Source organism: Epargyreus clarus, unplaced genomic scaffold, assembly GCF_041222505.1.
Source record: "Epargyreus clarus isolate Ecla_fem2 unplaced genomic scaffold, WU_Ecla_fem_2.2 ptg000006l, whole genome shotgun sequence".
Lineage (NCBI taxonomy): Eukaryota > Metazoa > Arthropoda > Insecta > Lepidoptera > Hesperiidae > Epargyreus > Epargyreus clarus.
Genome location: NW_027332214.1, coordinates 562,931 through 582,881, shown reverse-complemented (window position 1 = coordinate 582,881; position 19,951 = coordinate 562,931). Strand labels below are relative to the sequence as shown.

Sequence of the window (19,951 nt, the reverse complement as noted above, 5' to 3'; positions counted from 1 at the left end):
TAATCGTATACAAATATGCGACACGAGCTAAGACTACTTTATTATTACAAATAAAATGAAAAGAATATCTACTTTTAAAATTTTATGTATAATATGTTTCTTACTTTATTTAGGTCAAACTCGAAGATGAAAGATACCAGCTGAATATTTTTTTCATTTGGCATAAAAAATACTTTGATAAAAAAAAAACTATTATATCTTTCTTCTCTTTTAAAATGTCACTGTGCTGAGGTAATGTCAATGTCATAATAAATCCTAACGACCGCGGGCGAGTAACGCAGATGTGTTTTGTTTTGTTTAATCAATTTTGAATCAGTTACGGTTTCATTCATAAATATGTAAGACATGTATTTAAGTTCGACGTTCGAAAATCACGCGCACCTTAGCATTTGTTTTTAATGAGATTATAACCAAGCATGTTGTAGCGCGGTTTGTAACGGCAAGTTGTATGAGTCAGTGAAGAAAACAATGGAGCGGCCGAGTCTGATTGCCTTAGCGGTAATTTGGTTGTATTGTGCGTATTGTAGCGGCGACCGGGGCGACTACATCGGCTGCTACAAGTTCAAAGACGACGTTTTGAACACGCACACCGGACAGTCCGTGGACGCATGTCTGTCCGCTTGCGAGCAAGTGTTCTACAAGTACGCATTGATCGGGAACGAGTCCACGTGTTTCTGTGGCAACGTACCGGGGCAGTTCAAGCTCGACGCCGAGCAATGTAGCACGCCGTGCCCCAAGAACGAGACACAAAAATGCGGAGGCGAAAATGCTGCAAGTGTGTACGACACGGAAGTCACCGCTCCGGGACCGCCCATGTCCTTAGAAGTGATTAACACCACTGAAACGACTGTCCGTATACAGTGGACAAAACCCCAAGCATACACAGTTATCACTGGTTATGTAATTATGGCAACAGTGCTTGAAACATATGCAGACTTCAACCTGATGCCAATAGAGTGGAGTGTTTCCAACAGCACATTATTTACTGAGCTCCCCAACCTGCAACCAGGCTCCGTGTACAACATAAGTGTTGCTTCAGCTAATTATGAGGAACTTGGAGCTTCTATTAGTGTGAAAGTGGAAACTGTGATTGGTACACCTGACCCAAGCCCTCCAGATATAGAAATCCGGGAGAGGCGTGGTCACAAAATGGGTGTACATATACCTGAAGCAAAAAACGTGAATGGACCAGTCTCCATGTATCGTATTGTAGTCTCAATAGAGCTCTACCAGCAAGGCTTTATTGTGGAGAACCTCGGCAACTTTACATATGCTCAAGAACAGGAATTTCCATATTACATCACTGCTGAGTTAGACCCTGATGATATTAAAAATGATTTTATAATTGGTGATGGAACAACATACAACGGGTTCTATAATGCACCACTACCTTTGACTAATGATATAGAGGTGTCACTCGGTGTTGTAAGTGAAAAGAATAATGTGAGGAAAATCAGATACGCAGAGTCAGCCAAGAAGATTATCTTAAACATTAATGAACCTGAAGTAGTGTCCCCCCTGGTGGTAGCCCTGGGGGCAGGCATAGCTATTGGTGTAGTACTCCTATTGATTGGTGTTGGAGCTCTTATTGTTCTCCGAAAAAGAATCCAATTGACAAGATTACAAAGAGGCTCTCAATCAATGCCTCTCAGCTTGAGCGAGCCCTGTATGGAAATAGAAAACTCTGGTTTTCTTCAAGATGAAGAGGAAAGAGTGGACTACTATGGAAATTTGAAGCGTAAGTTATGGAACATACCCAGAAACCTTATTGATATAGATATTTCTTGTGTGGTTGGTATCGGCAGCTATGGGAAGTTTACAAAAGGCAAGGTTCAGCAACATGGGGCACAAACCCCCGGGCTGGTGCAAGTCGTGTTAGACAGAGAATTGGAGAAGCCAGATAAGAGGCTCATGCTTCAAGAATTGGATCTTCTTATAAAGTCTAGTGAACATGAAAATGTAATATCGCTTATAGGTATTTGTGAGACCAACACGACTTTGTTTGTTGTTCTTCAGGATACAAAGATCTCCTTAAAAGAAATGTTACTTCAAAGTCGGCACAGGGACCTCCAAAATAATAAATTCTGCTTGACACCCGAAAATAAAGTTCTTCAAATTTGTGCCGACATAGCGCGCGGCATGGACTACTTACATAGCAAAAAAATAATCCATAAGAAATTGAGTTGTCGCAATATAGTTATAGGCGAGAGCGGGAATGCGAAAGTGTCGGGTTTCGGGCTTGCCCACATCCGGCCGCTGCACGAGACGCCCGACTACACGCGTTGGACGTCGCACGAGATGCTCCGACAGACGAGGTTCAACCCCAAAGCGGACATCTGGTCTTATGGTTGTTTAATTTGGGAAGCCTTAACGATAGGGGCGACGCCATACGCTCATACTGCTAGTAAAGACGTTGCCGCGCGAGTTCTGCGCGGGATGCGGCCGTCTCAGCCGTCGTACGTGGGCGACGAGCTGTTCCAGCTGTGTTTACAGTGCTGGCAGGTGGACCCGGACGAGAGGCCGTCCTTCTCGTCACTACTGCGCGAGCTGACGCCGTTCGCCGACGGGCCCGCCACGCGCTGCCTCAGCTTCACGCACTACAATGGCTTCACTTACGAACCCCACGTGCCACAATATGAAATTGTATCCTAGCCTAGGATTGGAATTTTGAAAATATGAACAACTTATCTACACACATTTTTTTCAGAAACCAATTTATGCTCAAAATTATTACATTTCAAACTAATTATAATTAATGCGATAATATCAGCAAAATATTCAGTTTCGAAACTGAAATATCTGAATATTGAATCTCTAGTATAGTTTTAAATTTAAAAGATAAAAACATTTTGTATAAACTGCACATTATTTTTTATGTTATGTGGATAAAAATGACAATTAAGTATTTTTATAAGTATATGTAAGTATTTTTCGTAGTATAATTTTTATTATATAGAATCCAAAGATATCTTCCGTTAACATAAACTGCCAATACAACACACTGTAGTTATAAAAAACATATTGTAGCCATAGATCTATGATTGTAGCCAAGAGTGAGCCCAAAACAGTTAGTAACTATACTATAGTGTAAAGTACTCCATTTGTAAGTTATTTGAGTAAAATGTGGCAGCAAGTTATGCAATTGAACTTAAAAATGATTACTGAGTATTATCGTAACATTTGAATTAATTAATGTTTTGATTTTTGATGTCCAGACACTTATAAGTCCAGGATCAAATCCCAAGTCACCTTGTTTTTTTTGTTATCTCCATACAGATTATAGAGTATCATTTGCTTGAACCTGAATGCTTGAGATTTCTGTTTTTTTTTGTCTCTAAAAGTATGACAAATGTATTGGCTATCAAGAAAAAAGTAATAATCTATTATTATTAACTCTTCGTACTCTCAGAAACTAGGCCAGCATAGGGTTTGATTTGGATGATATACTTTTGTTACTTATAAGACAAAAATAAAGCAATACTATGTTACCTTGTAACCATTCTAGAATAACTTGTAGGTCAGTTAGAAATTGTAGTATTTAAGCAATAATAATCCATATTAATATTCGTAAAATAATTATGTAAAAGTAAGGTTGGACCCATGTTGGACCACTATTGCCCGCGTAAAACGGAACCGCAACCACACTGAAGAGTTTTTGTACAGAATATGCTTGCACGCTTCATTGCAAATATTTGCAAGCGGCAGGATAGTTGCTAGTAGTATGGTAGGTACAGGCACAAAATATAAACGAACAGAAGGCAATCTCATGTATGTACTTCATTTCTTATACCTACGCTCGGCCATCGCGCTAGGTTTGTATACTTTAATTGACACACTCATACTCGAAATCCACACTAGCCCGATAATCAAAAAGCGTATTTTACTATTAAAACTTAGCATTTAACATAGTTTTGACAATACAAATAGTTTTCAAAACAAAAACAAAACACAAAATTTTACATTTTACAATGTACACAATGGAAAATCCCTAATAACTTCTAAACGGATTACCCTAATTACACAATTCCTTTTGCCCTATCCGTTTTAGACCTAAACCAACCAAATAACATTAAAGACAACATAAATAAAAAAATCATGTTTTCAACTTACGTAACTTCATTTCTTGCACAAAACAGTTCCAAACGCGTGTCAGAAGCGGACGGACAGTCGCGCACGTACGCGCCCGAGTCCCCCCGAGATAATGTGTCGGTGAGCGGTGTCTATGTGTGCGTTGCTTGCTGTGAGGCCGCTTTGTATGAAGATTGCCTTCTGTTAGTTTTTATTTTGTGGCACAGTGGGTATTTTAAGGCAATCGCTGGTTAATGGTCCAACCACTATGAAGGCTCAATTTTAGCAGCTAATATTGTGTGCAAGAATATAGTCCATTATATTAAAAGCACTCTAATATTTACGCGAATTTCTATTCAATCTTATTTATGAGTCTGTAGGTGTAAAGAATTATACATATTATGAGCGTGTATTATGATCGAATATTTTTAAAGTTGCTTATTTTTTAACGCGTGAGCATAGATTAGTAAAGATACTTCGCCGCCTTGAAATTGAATGAAGCCACAAACGGCTTATTATAGTAAGTTCTTTTTTTGAATTCTTGACAAATAAAAACATTTTACATTTTACAAATAAAAAATTAGAGAAAATTTACGAATAAATAACTAATACTGCGTAATTTACAATTACAATGTACAATTTTCATAATAAATAAATAATTAATTCAAATATTTTAGGGACATTTTAGCACGGAGACGTGGCATAACTTTTTTACGCAACTATTTCAATTCTCAAAACTGGGTACATTTTCTTGTTAGGAGTGAGTAATCTTTACTAATCTATGCGCGTGAGGTAGAATGCTAACAGGAATTTAGATTTTTAAAATATATGATATCGTTTGATATTATTTGACTCTCTTAAGGAATCTTTAAATTTAATTGTAGTTAATTTATAATAATGTAACTGTTTTCTGTAAAGTATTTGTAAGCGAACCTCAAACCAGACTGGAAAGTTGCACAAATACATAAGTATACTAAAGGCTTACTAATTTACCAATTTCATTCTCGCTGCGTGAATATTAACATGCTTGGAGCGAGTCCGTAGGTTGATGCAACTACAACTAGGCAATGCAGTAAGCGCATTGTTCCTGTTCAAATAATATTATGCACTCACTTACTTACCGTATAAACTAGCTTTGTTTCAAACGTCAGCGCGCGGGAAAACCGTTACGATCACAGATTATCTACTAATCTGTTGTACGTTTCCGGCACATATCATTAAAAAACGCTGACTATATTTAAAAAAAAAATCTTTTACAGTATGTCGCATACAAAATATGATTTCAGTGTCATCTCATTGTTATTTATTTAATGATTTTTATGTTTTTAAGCTTTAATATCATAATTTGTAGTGATTTATAGATATGACTTAAGATGTGTGTAGTGTGTGAAACTTAACATTCCAAATTATATCATTTATATCTTGTTTTCTATTTTTATGTTTTAGTACTTATACCGTGTTTAAAAGCCAAAGAGGAAAGAAATTTCACTGGTTTACCTCTATCTATGTAATATAGATGAATATTATCAAAAAATGAAATGGAACTGGATATGTTTTCAATGATTATTCTATTGTAGTAATAACTTTCTACTTGTATGACCATAATCCAGTAGGAATAATGTTGATTTTATTTCGTTACATAATTTTTGTTAAGTAATATTACAGAGTCCGTATAAAATATTTCTTTCCTCTTTGGCATCGTACCTGTTTTTTTTTGAGTTAATTATACATGATCGACTATAGTATTCCGTCCATATATTTTTATATTAATCCATTTATGTAATACCATATATATGATGTAATGCTTAATAAATATTTAAATTAATGACATTGTTTTTTCATTTCATGCGTGGGAGTAGGATTAAATCCAATTAAATGTCATTAGATATCATCGAATTCAAAAATGTATTAATTTAAATCTAGTGGACTTACATATTCTTCTATTTATTATTTTCTATACGGATGTAGACATAACTGCGTTAATTAGATCTTACAATCAAGAGGGTGTAATGGTGCGAATTAAAACAACATGTAATCTTTTTGCATTTATTTAATGTTAATATTATATAGACAATGTTCAAGGTACCTTTGAATTGGTTTTCGAGCTTTTAAACACTAAGACATTGTAATCTTTCATTTCACCTCTTATCATTAAACATTGCAAATTAACATTAGATAATAATCAATGTCGGTAGTACAACTAAATATTTAACTTTGACTAAAATATAGCGAATTTTAAATTCAAAACATTGCAACTCAAACTTAATTAGATATTATTTCTCGTACATAACATTTGCAGACCCGTTTATAGTAAACCAAGTTAACAAAAAAAATAATAAAATATTATAATTCCATCACTGAACTGTACAGCAACAAATGTTATCAACATATCATTTACATAACGTACCGAGCCGGCGCGCCTATACTTACTTATAATACGCAACAAGTTACAATTCAATAGAATTAGTTTAACATATCAATCTCAACATGTGTAAAGGTTGATGAGACAACGACTGAACGGCGCCTGAGTCCGTACCGCCCGGACCGACCGATCGGCCGATCGACCGACCGACCGACCGACCGGCTGACCGTCCGACCGACCGACCGACCAAAAGACCGGCTGACAGACCGACCGACCGGCCGGCGTCCTTCTCGCGAGTCGCACGCGGCCACTTCCTCGCGGATAATTCCACATGAAACCGAGTGAAAATTTTAATGACAATAAACAATATATTACAATAATTCCCTACCGCTCGGGACGCGTTCGTGACGATGTCAATATGCGCAAGTTGATTCCTCAGTCTTTAATAAATTGATGACAATGAGCAAGGAGAAGAACAAAAATGAAACAATGTTATGCAATTATATACAGATAGTGAGGCGTAGCGGCCGCGTGCGACGCGCCCGGCGAGCGGCGTGGTGATGTCTTAATGTTGAGTTCGACTTGAACGCACAGCCATTTTCCTAAACACAGTATCGAACCTTACCCTAGCCTAGCGCACCCGACGGCTGCGACCTTCACTGTTTACCCACTAAGCTACCTACATAGTAATTACAATAAACCACTCTATCAACAAATTCAACAACATTTAGCTATTAAAATTAAAAGGAGGCCGAGACTCGCGGAACCGGAGCCCGTTCCGGCCGCGCGCGACGCCTCCGGACCTCACCGTAGACTGTAGTGAAGAATGATAACTAGCTACCTTATCCTACGACATCGAAATATCTTAATCGAAAATAGCGGTAAACTACGTCCAATGCGAGCGTGCGGGTGTCGGCGGAGCGCGGCCCGCGGGCGGGGCCCGGGGGCCGCGCCGCGACGCTCGGCGGTGTTCGTGTCCATCTCTAGTACGATCCGTTCACATTCTACGCCACTAGCGGCGCCACACGCGGGCCTACGGGTGCCGCGGGGAGCTACAAGCGTGCGGCGGGGCACGTGCATATTTGTCAGTATCACAGAAACAGTATATCGACTAGCGGTGTACGATTGTAAATTGTCAGTATAGAGATTTGATTTCACTTTATTCGTCACTAAATATACGATTTAATAATTAATTATTATGGTTTATTTAATAATATAGGATTAATGTATTATTCATAGATATAGGATTAATAATATCTATTTATTCATCATTAATTATTGTTGGTGTGAGGAATCGTTCGTTCGTTGTCGACCGCGCGGTGCGCCGCCGCGCGGCCGGCAAGGCGACGCGGGGACTGATGCTACCGCACTACGGATTATTATCTTGTAATTCATCATAATATACTCTCAAATATTGTAACAACTTTTATTAGTTATATAATAACAACGTTAACATTTTTCCAGTAATTTTAAAATTATCTATACATATCCACCGTATTGTTTAAATATGATTAATTATAACTAACTAGAATTCCTTCGATAACGTTAAAATTTTCGAAATGTTCTTTACAGTGTTCCTATGTAACGTAACGACGCTTACGCGAATTACAACTATGTATTTCGATAACAATATGTCTTAAAACCCGATAACACTAACCTTCGTCGAATCTACCGATGAACGAAGCGACTAGCTCGATTAACACGTTTAAATATTATATAGAGTACGATGAAAGGTTCAACTAGGTATACTCGTAAAACTACTCAGGGAGGATCGGGCGAGCGGAAGATGGAATGTGTACAATATAGTCGGAAACATTGTAAAGAACAGTTCAGGCAACAATAGAGGCAAGAAGAACGAAGGGAACGTAGAGAGAGGGCGTAGAGAGGGAAGCACCGAGCGCGACGCGGGGGCGGCCGCGCCTGCGCGCTCACTTATCATTAATTATCAGAAATAACAACGTGGGACTAATGGCAAATTACGTTTGCATCTAGGAATCGCTTAATTAAGACAATATATCTAATATTAAATCGTCGATAACAACAACGGATGCGCGGCTCGCCCCACTGCGTCGTGACGTCGCTTTATTAAGTTTTCGAATAATTGACGTATTCACTTACACGTACCGACTATACAAGATAAGTTTCAATAAAATTGAGCTTGTAAAATCGACATTTACAGGCATATCGCATGGAGGCTGACGCCGGACGCCCGATAGGCTCCTGCACGCTCGCGACTCCAGAACTGCTAGGTTTCTTCGATGCCCTGTTCCATGTTGCGGATTGAAAGCCCCGTGCACGGTCCCCGATCGAACCAATTTGTCTATGATCCAAGGAATAAACAATCCATAGACAATTGCCAATCGACCGCTCGCTGCACGGTCAAGTACAATCAATTTGTCTATGGAATTGGTTCGTCCGTAGCTAAGGGGCGTGGTCTCGTGGGCTTCAGACTGGCCGGAGGTGGTCCGCCAAGGCCGTACCGCACGGAAACCGTGCGAGTCGCGAACATGTCGAACCTATTATTTTAATTGACACAAGACGATATCCGTACCTACCCCCAAATATACGTAAATATAGTAAGATGAGAAGTCGAAAAACACCAGAGAGGTCGAACAGCGATACCTATAATATATTTTAAAGATTGAATATACTATAATAACTATCTACTTTAATGCAACTACAATGCGTAATGTTACCTACATAACACACGTATAATAGACCAGTAACAATACCGAGATGTCGGACACTTGGGAGACGCCCAGCGATACACTACGCCGCTAACGTTCACGCTGAGAAACCGTCTCTCAATTCCATTTCTTACACTATAGTACGTTAATCCTTTAAGCCGATTCAAATAATTATTATTTTATTATGTAAACGTGTTCATTTGTACTTGATTCCACATATTACTTTCGATAAGTATTAACCGCCACCACGAGGGCGAGATGGCACCGCTGAGGTAAACGAACGAACTAAAACTACCCTCCGCCCGTTGCGGAGACGAAGTACCTTGACAATGTCGGAAAACAATCACAGCTTACAGTATTATGCTACGGAGCTCGCGGCCGGCCGCCGCCCGCCGTCAAAATTAACATTTTATTAAATAGATCGTCACTGTAAATAAGAATATTTCATATTGTCATCTCGAATAATATATAGAAATCTGCTTTAAAACCTTTAAAATATATAACTCTCTACTATTATGGACATGCATTTTAATCATTAAATTGTACTTATACTTTAAAAGACAAAATTTAGACCGACGAAAACGAACGACTACTAAAACATGACTAACAGAAGTAAAAACACAATATTATAAACGTATAAAAAATAAAGATCTTTACGCGAGAAATCAGGAATGAAAACAATTCTGCTATCAGATTCAAGACGCGCTTGTCAAAATGTAAAAAAAATATAATAATAATTCAACGTCAACGGACACCAACGAAATATATTGCATTGCACAACGGGCGACACCGCGTCGGGTGTCGCCAATTAAAATATAATTAACAATTACCAGCTTTGGTAACGATACACCCTCGGCTGCGGCCGTGGAGCGCTGTACGCTAAACGTTCAACATATAAATTCAAATTTCAACATTAGCCCTAATAACAGTGTCGAGTTAACTAAAAATAACTTATCAATGGTAACATTTACAATGAAATCAACCGTGTAAATAATATTATATGCGGTGAACGACATAAAAAAATAAAACGTGTATGGAATAGGAATTTCCGTGATAGGACATATCACAATCGTATTACATCATTACATCTTAAACAACAATAACCGTCCGCCAGGCGGATCCAAACAATAATCACTCGTCATCACGTCGAAACATAAAATATAGCAATAATAATAATAATAATAAAACGTTCAACACTACAGATCAACGCGGTAGACGCGCAATGCGTAAACGAACGTATACATAAACCTATCGGGTACGACACGTACTCAGGTAACTCGCGCCACATGACTAGAGAGGCCGCTACTGCATGAGGCCGGAGATGGCGTTGTGGCGCGTGCGCTTCACCTCCTCCTCCTGGATCTTCTGCTCGATGAGGTAGTGCGCGTTGCCGATGGCGGTCTGCGTGCCCGTGATGGTCACGATGCGGTTGCGGGTGCCCGGCGCGAACGTGCCCTTCTTCGAGATCTGGATGTTCGCGCCCGACATCTGCTGGATCTCCACCAGGCTGCGCCCGCCGGGACCTGCGCCACACGCCTCACGCTACACCTCACCCCGAGCCGGCCCCCGAGCCGGCCCCCGAGCCGGCCCCCTCGCGCTCCGGTATCACACGCTCCATACTCACGATAGCGCAAAATTACACTTTTAATTCCAAAAATGAAACCGATTTTTAATATTTTACTATGTACTTACTATGTTATTTGGCAATTTTCCAATTCAAGTTTATTTAAGTATAATTTGCACTACATAATTAGGCCATAATCTAAGCACGAAGGACAATTTGGCCATAAAGTGAGCGGAGATATTATTCATTACCGGAGCTCGAGAGGACCGCGACCGGACGAGGGACTAACGATGACGATCTTATTGATGTACCGCGCATCAAACATACAAAATCATTAACAAAGTAAATCTATTGTAAAAAAAAATATTTTTCTTAATAGTCATAAGTCACGTTCACAGACCGTGATGTGTACATACATAATCAAATAAATCTATTATATATCCGTAGTTATGTATATTTGATGTGCAGTCGTATTCATACGGAATGTAACATACTCGTATGTATGATATATAATAATAATAACAGTTTATTTCTTCAATGGTATATGAATAAATTATAAATGACATGCAATTTTATCTAAGTGCACTATTTTATTATGATTACAGTATAATAACAATAAAAAAATAGCATTGCGAAGTGAACAACTGAATTTTTTACTTATTGGGATTATTACTGGGGTGGTCAGGATCATACTAACTTTTAACAGTAGAAATGAGACATGATGTCCCACCGCTGCTTAGATAAAAATGATGTAGCGGCGAGTGCACGAGATGTAGAACATAAAGCCCGCTCCACATTCTCGCGAGAACGCGAGAAAAACCCGAACCCGTAAAGGCTCCACATTCTCGTTTTTTGTGCTTTCCTCGCGTTCTTGCGAGATTTTCGCGAATTATGGAGCGGGCATAACAGTATGACCACCGACAACCGGGACGGCGGCAACAACGTACCTAGGATGGCCCCGACGATGACCTCCGCGATCTCGACGTTCTTGGAGTCCTTGACGCCCGCGTCGGCCGGCGTGGGGCTCTTGGACAGCGGCAGCAGCGAGGCGGAGGGGAAGGCCGGCACGCCGCCCACGCCCCCCACGCCGCCCACGGCGCCGACGCCCGCCGACAGCGAGATGGGCGCCACGGCTGGGGGGCGAAGCGCCTCGAATGCAACCTCCGCGAAACGCTCTAAGGAGCCGCCGCGCGCGCCGCCTGCGGAGCGTCACGCTGAGGGCGGCTCGCGGCTGCGGCCCGCGGCCCGCGGCTGCGGCCGGGCTAGGTGCGGCGCGAGGTGCTGACACTTACATTAGAACGTTTCGCGCTGTTGCGGACAGAGAACCGGGTTAGCGCCCGCTCGGCCCGCCGCCGCCGCGCGCCCACACTGCCCGCGGGTGATGCTACCGTACCGCCCTACGCCCGCCCTACGCCGCCCCGCGCCCGCCCTACGCCCGCCCTACGCCGCCCGCCCGCCAGACCCGCGCGACCCGCCGACGGTACGGAGCCGAATTTAGAAAACTAAAACTAGGCCAATCGGTATCTACCGCTGAATGCTTCTAATGTTAATCTTAATCACGGACAATATCTACTAATGGGCTCATTACAAAACACAAAACTCGACATCGATAGTCTAACTAAAAATTTACTCTCCATACTTAGAGTGAAAATAAAAAGGGAAAAAAAATATTAAACAAACTCTACAAGTAAGCAACTAAAAAAGTACACCAGCATAACCCACGAGAGTGTTCGGCGTGACGAGATAATAAATTGTAATTGGTATTCGTTCGGTCGCGTGACGTCGCAACGTCAGGACTACATCGGCAGCACTGTGTTGCGGTTTGAAAGTAAAGTTGCAGGGGAAAAACGACTCACGGGTTACAAAAAAAAAACAAAAACAAAATAGTTTCCTACTAAATATCTGCCTGTACAATGTGCAGTAAGATGGTGCAAGAGGCGTCCATTACTTAGACCTACATATACACATACTGTAACGCAAGTCGTTTTTTCCGTTTGGAAGTAATGTCGTGGACATCATTGTTATTACAACATTTTATTAAATTTAATTTAATAGTAATACTTAATTTTGTAATAAACTACTTGACTGTCAATTATTTGGACATGTTATAAAAAATAAATTTGTTATTTACAGCAATATTCTCATTTTAATTGAAATTTTAAAATTTACCCTACGCCGTTTCAAAATGAATTAAAGGTCAAATGGATTGTCCATTTAACAAAAAAATACCAGTACTACGTTGCTATTGGATTATTAATAATCTATATTTTATATTACCGAATACCTTTTATTAATCCTACCATGTCTTTAAGAAACACTTAAAACCCATAAAGATAAAGATAATTTATTTGCATATATACCCCCATAAATAACAATTACTTTAATGGGTTTCGATTTTGCATCTCCACTTATTAAATGTGTCCAAATCTCGTCAGTCAAGTAGCCTCTGTCCACGACACAGTGTTAGGTATGTATTGCCGATAGGGTGGTATGAAAAAAGCGATACTCAAGAAAATTTTGTCACTTGAAGAGTGGAAGTACAACCAACAAGCCAATCAGTCGTGTTAACGGAATCAGCAATACAACAATACACCGAGACATCGCATGCAATAGATCGAAACATCACATTATTATATTACAGAGATAGGGGACTGGCGGCTTCAGTGGTCGAGGGTATTGTGAGTTGGTCCGTTTTGTGATAAACATCACAAAATATACGCTCGATCACTGTAGCGCAGCGGTGTATATTTCAAACCAAACAAACTTTCGTAAAACAATATTAAATTATACATTGTTATATATTTTGTTAAGAATTTATTCTTTAGTATGTAGAGCTTTCAAATGAACAGAGCTATCGACATTTATGCAATTAAACATTTAATTAATTCCATATAAACTTAAACTTACACTTATGCTTTTAAAATTATAATACAAGAAACGTTTATTTGAAATGAAACTACCCGCATCCAGTCCTTAGGGAACATACAAAGCGTATTTCATGTCATCAAAGATTTTGTATACAGGATAGAAAAATTGAAATTTAGATTCAGCCAATGTTTTCAAGATAAACGTGCGAAGCGTTGCGAAGGAATTTGGAATTTGGAAAGCCATGTTGTGATAGCGGACTCGCATCTCACTTATGTAGAGGGCGTTGCTGAGTTTAATGTACTCACATTTTTTTACTTGGATCATGTTCCTATTTATTATGTTAATTTTGTTTAGTTCTCACCAAGGTATTAAACAGCGTCTAAACTACAAACTCATCAGTATATTTATATAATGCCCATTTATTTAAAATTTTCAAAATAATAATTCAATGACTCAATCTATTGCTCAAAGGTGGGGTGTCTAACTATATCTAGTAAAAGACGCTAATAAGTAAACACATATTGCATTGATATTATACGTATTATTTTATTATGCTCTTATACTGAAAAAATATAGTGTTCCACCATGCTCGTCCACCAGGGTCATTGAACATAATATAGAAGGTCCCTCTAATATTTATAACAAATCTATTCGTTGACTCTCCTATACTTATTAATTTTTTTATCAAGTTTTTTTCGCCCACCACAACGCCATCTACATAATTAGATGCAGTCACCAGCCACATGACGTCATTAGTCACAACTAATTTCAAACACGACACAGCCAATCGTATGAAGCCAATTAATTCATCGTAAAAGATACATTACACGTTCATATAAAAAAAATTGTCAGCGTCCCTAACCGCTCCTTTGTTTGTACACACATTGGAAATACACTTTATAAAATTATAACAATATATTAAATAGAACAAGGTTTAATTAATTAGATATCACGCGACAGAATTCATAAGAATAACATTTTCATAGTCAAATATTTCTATCAGATTCCACATAACATAAACGTTTTATTATAGTTACGTATTAATTATAAACACGACCATTTGTAGGTTTCAATGAGTCAGTTATTGTGTAACATTTAATTTTAAAGTTTTTAACCTTTTAACCTCCGCGCTTAATTCATGTTTTTTTCAAAACAAATTCTGTCACACGATAGTTAAGTAACATAATAATAGTTGCGCATAAATCTCGTGGCAAAGGTTACACGCAAGTGACGCCATTGCGGCGTTAAACTATGTATTAGTAGTAATACCGCGATAAAATCTTTACCGACACTATTTAAATATACGTGTGGGCAATAAGTGCTGTAATTTAGTTTATAATTAGAGTACCTGTAATAGAAAAAATTAAGGTGCGTTCCGTTGATGATACTTAAAATAACTTGATAGATAATCTGAGTATGGAACGCACGTCAATTTATTTCATTATTAAATATGTGACATATTTATTGAAATAAAATGAGAATTAAATGTTTTGTGATCGGATGTGTGAAATAAAATGTACGGTGTTGTAAAACTTATAAATATAAATAAATAATATATAAAATTCTATTTATATGTTAATTACATTACATTACATTATTCGTCGTATTTATAGTTTAATTCTATATGTACAATTACATATGTATCACCATCAATATTAAAAATTATAGTGGGAATTTCTAGATTAATTATAATTATGATCATGATTTAAAAATTACTGATGTGATGATTATTATGATAATAGTTTAATTATAATATTGTAATTTAATAAATCAAATAACATTTAGAATTTTGGTCGGAATATTTTACTTTCCAACAAAGGTTTATGACAATTATTACTATATTATTTTTATTGTCTTGTACAACAAACATGATTTTGTATTATCTTACTGTTTTTCTTTTGCATTGTCCTTCCCATTCTCAAAGGAGACTTTTGCCTAGTAGTGGAACCATAATGATGTTGATGATGTAATATGTTCAAATTTATTACTATTATAAAATAAATAAATAGGTAGATTTTGTTAATTAACTCATCATCAAGTTATATATATGCATGTGTGCGTTGTATATGTCCGTGTTTACGTGTGTGTATGTATGTCTGTACGTGTCCGTGTCGAGGTGTGCGCGTGGCCACTCACCGAGCGAGACCTGCGAGAGCGGGCCGAACACGGCGGGCGAGTCCTGCGCGTGCGGCGCGTGCAGCGGGAAGTAGGCGGCGGACAGCGGCGCGGCGGGCAGCGCGGCCGGCAGCGCCAGCCCCAGCACGCCGTGCTTCACGAGCAGCGCGAGCGCCGCGCCGATCTCCGAGATGCCCGCTTCCGAGTAGCCCGCCTGGCGGAGCGCGACCTGCGGGCACGCGCACGGCAGTACCGTCAGTTGCGTTCGACGCTAACATCTATGTCCTTTTGTACATGTTTGTAATCGAAACGGCTAACAGCGTTGTGACAGAAAATGATCGGATGTCAAAAAAATACACGCGATTTAAATTATTTCAATTTCAAAATCTTTCAATAATTCTATTTCAATCCCGCGTATTTTTTTATAATTTCATATCTTGTTATTTTTTTATGTAATTTAAAGTATAAATGAACATATATTTAATCTGAAATTTTATTATTATCGTAGTTCAACATTTATAATTAATTTCGAAAAAGATTCCGGTTACAATTATTTACAAATAGGTACAACCCTTGGAAATTAAATCAGAATGTAAATATATCTTCCTTATCACATCATACCAATATCCAATAGCTTTTATCTCTATTGTAATAACATTGCAATATTAAAAAAATTATATATGTGGTGGTTTTTGTCATACGTCGTATGGTAATCTAATAATGCAGTATAATATAATGTGTTAGTGTGGTTGTAGTAACATACAAATATGATCGTGTAGTGTAACGTCATAGCACCGTAGTGTACTGTAGTGTTCATACCTTGATGTGGTCGATCGTGATCGTGTAGTGTGACGTCATAGCACTGTATTGTCTTTAGTGTCCATACCTTGATGTGGTAGAGTGTGATCGTGTAGTGTGACGTCATAGCAGCATAGTGTAATGTGTCATAATTACCTTGATGTGGTCGAGCGTGTGCTGCGTGAGCGGCGAGGGCGGCGGCGTGCCGGGCGGCGCGAGCGACAGCGACAGCGACAGCGCGCCGAGCCCCGAGCCGTTCACCAGCACGCCGCCCACCGAGCCCACGCCGCCCACCCCGCCCACGGAGCCGCCCAGCGCGTGACCCTGCAACATCGACAACAGGTTAATATGATATACCGACACGAGGTTAGCTTCATTCGTACGGTTTAGACTCGCAACGTAACACAGCACAGACACAATTTTACCGACACGAGTCTAACTTTCTTCTAGATACATCATACGTAGTAGACACGCAACGTACTTAGTACAGACACAATATTTTATTGCCAAAAGATCGTTACAAAATAATACTATCCCACTGCCGGGAACGGATCTCCTCTCAGAGTGAGAGATTTAGGCCATAATCTAGTGCGCTGGCTGACAAATTGGTACACTTCACATACCCTTTTATTTTTCAGTACAAACATTTACCACAACGGTTTTAGTATACGCTCAAGCCAATACTATCAAAACATTCTGGCTGAGATGTTGGGTCGATAACGGCAGTGTCTATACGATTTTGCTACGATTACGTACTCTAGATTTGAAATTAATCAATATAACCATAGAAATTGTTACGTTACGTGTAAACCACGTAAAATATTACTATATAGAGCTTTCACCAACAGTCACAGTGCAGCTTTAGGGATAAAATATAATCCATGAAATTCCTTGCTTGAGTATCAACTTCCATGTAATCTCGGACCATGTACGTCCTTCACAAAACTCCGTATAATTTTAATACCTACAAAGTCACCGCTAATTGCAAGTGAATCGACAAATTAAATGGGACATAATTACTGTGAAACTGTTTTACACATGAAACGAATACTTAAATAGGACGATGAGATATAATGTATGTTCATGGTAAAATGGAGATGAGGTCGAAAATGACCATGAAACTGCTTGATTACATGAAAAAAGTTCCCTCAAAAGGAGGTAAAATTTCTTTTACACTCTGTATTTAAGTTATATGGGGGCGAAAATGACCATGAACAATTTTTTTATAACATTAATTTCAGTTAATACTTTAATTTATATTCCAGAATTTACAGAAGCGTCTATTTCCAATATCTAATTTTAGATTATACTTTAATATATGTTTTTGAATATATTGAAATGTCAATTTCTGATAATATTTTACACTTTATAAACCAAGTGCGTATCGTATAAAAAATACCAAAATTTCAGAATAGTACTAATTAATAAACAAAAATAAATTTTAAAAGGCAGAAAAGAAACCAATTTACAATCACATAAAAAAAAATAATGATCTGAATGATGTATAGACCGCACGACAAAAACTGGCGAAACGAGATATTTTATACGTATCACTTATATTATCTAACGCGAAAATTACAACAATTAACGCATTAAAACCCTACTTATTTAGAAACGCGTCAAACTATGGCATTCAACAATGTATTATGGCACTCTATTGAGCGAATTTCAATTTTTCCTACTCGACATAGAGTCTACATCGTGTCGCCAGTAGTTGCGGTGTCGTCCAGGGTGTAGTGTAGAGCAGCATGGGAACGAGCCAGTGTGCGTAACCACTCGAACACGCCCGCAAGTGCCGTCCACCCGGCGGGGCTCTGCCGTCACATTATTACGATATAACAGTCAAAGTCACCGTAGAAAAAAAATACGAGGCCAAATAATTCGAAATTCAAATTATGAACAATTAATAACTGCCGGTGTAATTATAATTAAAATTTATTCGCTGTGAATTTAATTGAAACTCAAGTTCATAGCAATTACGATACAATTTGTAAATTATTTTTAATTTGCTTTCTGAAGTTGATAATTTCTTAATAACAGACCATCATTTTTTGTGGTTAAATTTTACCGTCATATAAGAAATAAATTATATTTCATGTGAAGCATAAGGCGTAAAAGACATCTGGTTTGAATAAATAATTTTCATAATTGTGTCTTCTTACACTCAAACGTCCTTGACGCCCTTTGAACCTACGTATCAAATGTACAACTAATTTCGTCCAAAAATACCAAACGATTCTATATCGCGTAATAAATTCCACTAAGCGCGTAATAAATAATTCCCATTAGGGACCGTCAGAGCCCGGCCAACATCAGCAGGTCGCAACGTAATCCACATAGCGTAGCGTGTCCAAGCCGTCACCTCGGTCACCTCAGATGTGGGCACGGCGTACGGCGAGCCGGTCGGGTTGTAGTTCGCGACCGGACCGGCCACGTCCGCGTACGACACGTTCGGACACGAGCCCGACTGGGGGTCGTCCACGACCTTCTGCAAGATCATCAGGCACGCCTTCTTGTTGTTCTCCTTCTCGCCTGGAATACACCATGGACGAAACCTTTATTATTGTGCTGAAAGTAGACTTATTTTTAAATTGAAAAGTAACTTGAAACGTCATTACATATTACAAATGCTTAATGAAGATGAAAAGAAGATGGTAGAACCCTTTGTAGTTCGACTCCGGCGGCACCACCGCCACCCCTATTTCTGCCTCATAATAGCAGTGTTAAACGTTGCTGTGTTCTGGTTTGAAGGGTGTGATAAGGCAGGGTGTGTTAAGACTTTTCCGAGGCGTTCCAGCTTAGTCCTCAGGGGTGGGGCGGCGTATCTGCGACCGACTTCAGGCATCTAATTTTGCCCGGGGCTGATTACACATTTCCATGGGCGGCAGTAGTCACTTACCATCAGGTGGACTGTATGCTCGCCTGCTATTCCTTATTATATTACAAAAAGTTAAAATCTAATTTATTTGCTTTAAGTATAGTAATTCTAGGTTAAAATCTTATAAAGCTTTTAAATTTAACGAAATTAAATAAAAGTAGGTCGTAAATTAAAAGTTAATTAGACAGACAAGTAGATCTTTTTGTATAACGTGTTCTCACATTCTATAGTCACGCTCGACTGCTCATCTTTATTCTGAAAGGAACTGAGTATAGCATTTGTAAGGTTTGTAATATTAACGTAACACTGAATACATTTGATCTGTCACAATGGAAGTCAGTTGTCTAGCAGCCGTATTTCTCTTTTCTTATAAGTTTTGAATAACCTTTGCGGAACGGATACAATTCAACATGAAACTGGTACTTTGATGCAAATGTTATGTCGTCTTTTCTCGTACCGTGCCATTGTGTTTGAGGGAAATTAACATAATTTAATAAAAGAGAATCTCATTCATGTTTTTTTTTTTAAATTAAAAAGTTTATTTTTTTAATAAATTCTACACTAAAAGCTCCACACACACATACACAAACATGAACTCTCAAACTCAGATC

The 19,951-nt window shown here is 38.7% G+C and overlaps 2 protein-coding genes across 5 annotated transcripts in view; one reads left to right on the top strand and one right to left on the bottom strand.

The window, feature by feature from the left end:
- The first annotated feature begins 218 nt into the window (after positions 1–218).
- On the top strand, positions 219–5,893 carry LOC140742593 (putative inactive tyrosine-protein kinase Wsck). The gene has a single exon (XM_073073507.1). It carries the CDS (start codon positions 469–471, stop codon positions 2,650–2,652), a length of 2,184 nt encoding a protein of 727 aa, XP_072929608.1. The 5' UTR covers positions 219–468; the 3' UTR covers positions 2,653–5,893.
- Positions 5,894–6,100: 207 nt separating this feature from the next.
- The window catches only part of pasilla (RNA-binding protein Nova-1-like protein passilla), a 66,761-nt gene continuing 52,910 nt past the window's right edge, over positions 6,101–19,951 (bottom strand). For 2 of the 4 annotated variants that reach the window (XM_073073503.1, XM_073073505.1), the window contains 5 exons: positions 18,825–18,994; positions 16,619–16,786; positions 15,686–15,893; positions 11,629–11,880; positions 6,101–10,640 (listed from right to left, as the gene is read on the bottom strand). In XM_073073503.1, coding sequence (XP_072929604.1) covers positions 10,420–10,640; positions 11,629–11,880; positions 15,686–15,893; positions 16,619–16,786; positions 18,825–18,994 — 1,019 coding nt within the window. In that variant the 3' untranslated portion in view covers positions 6,101–10,419. The remainder of the gene's footprint in view (positions 10,641–11,628; positions 11,881–15,685; positions 15,894–16,618; positions 16,787–18,824; positions 18,995–19,951) is intronic. The other 2 variants (XM_073073506.1, XM_073073504.1) reach the window with 2 other exon arrangements.

Bases quoted from the DNA above. Each gene is read 5' to 3' on its own strand.
- LOC140742593 (XM_073073507.1), top strand. From the start codon at position 469: ATGGAGCGGCCGAGTCTGATTGCCTTAGCGGTAATTTGGTTGTATTGT.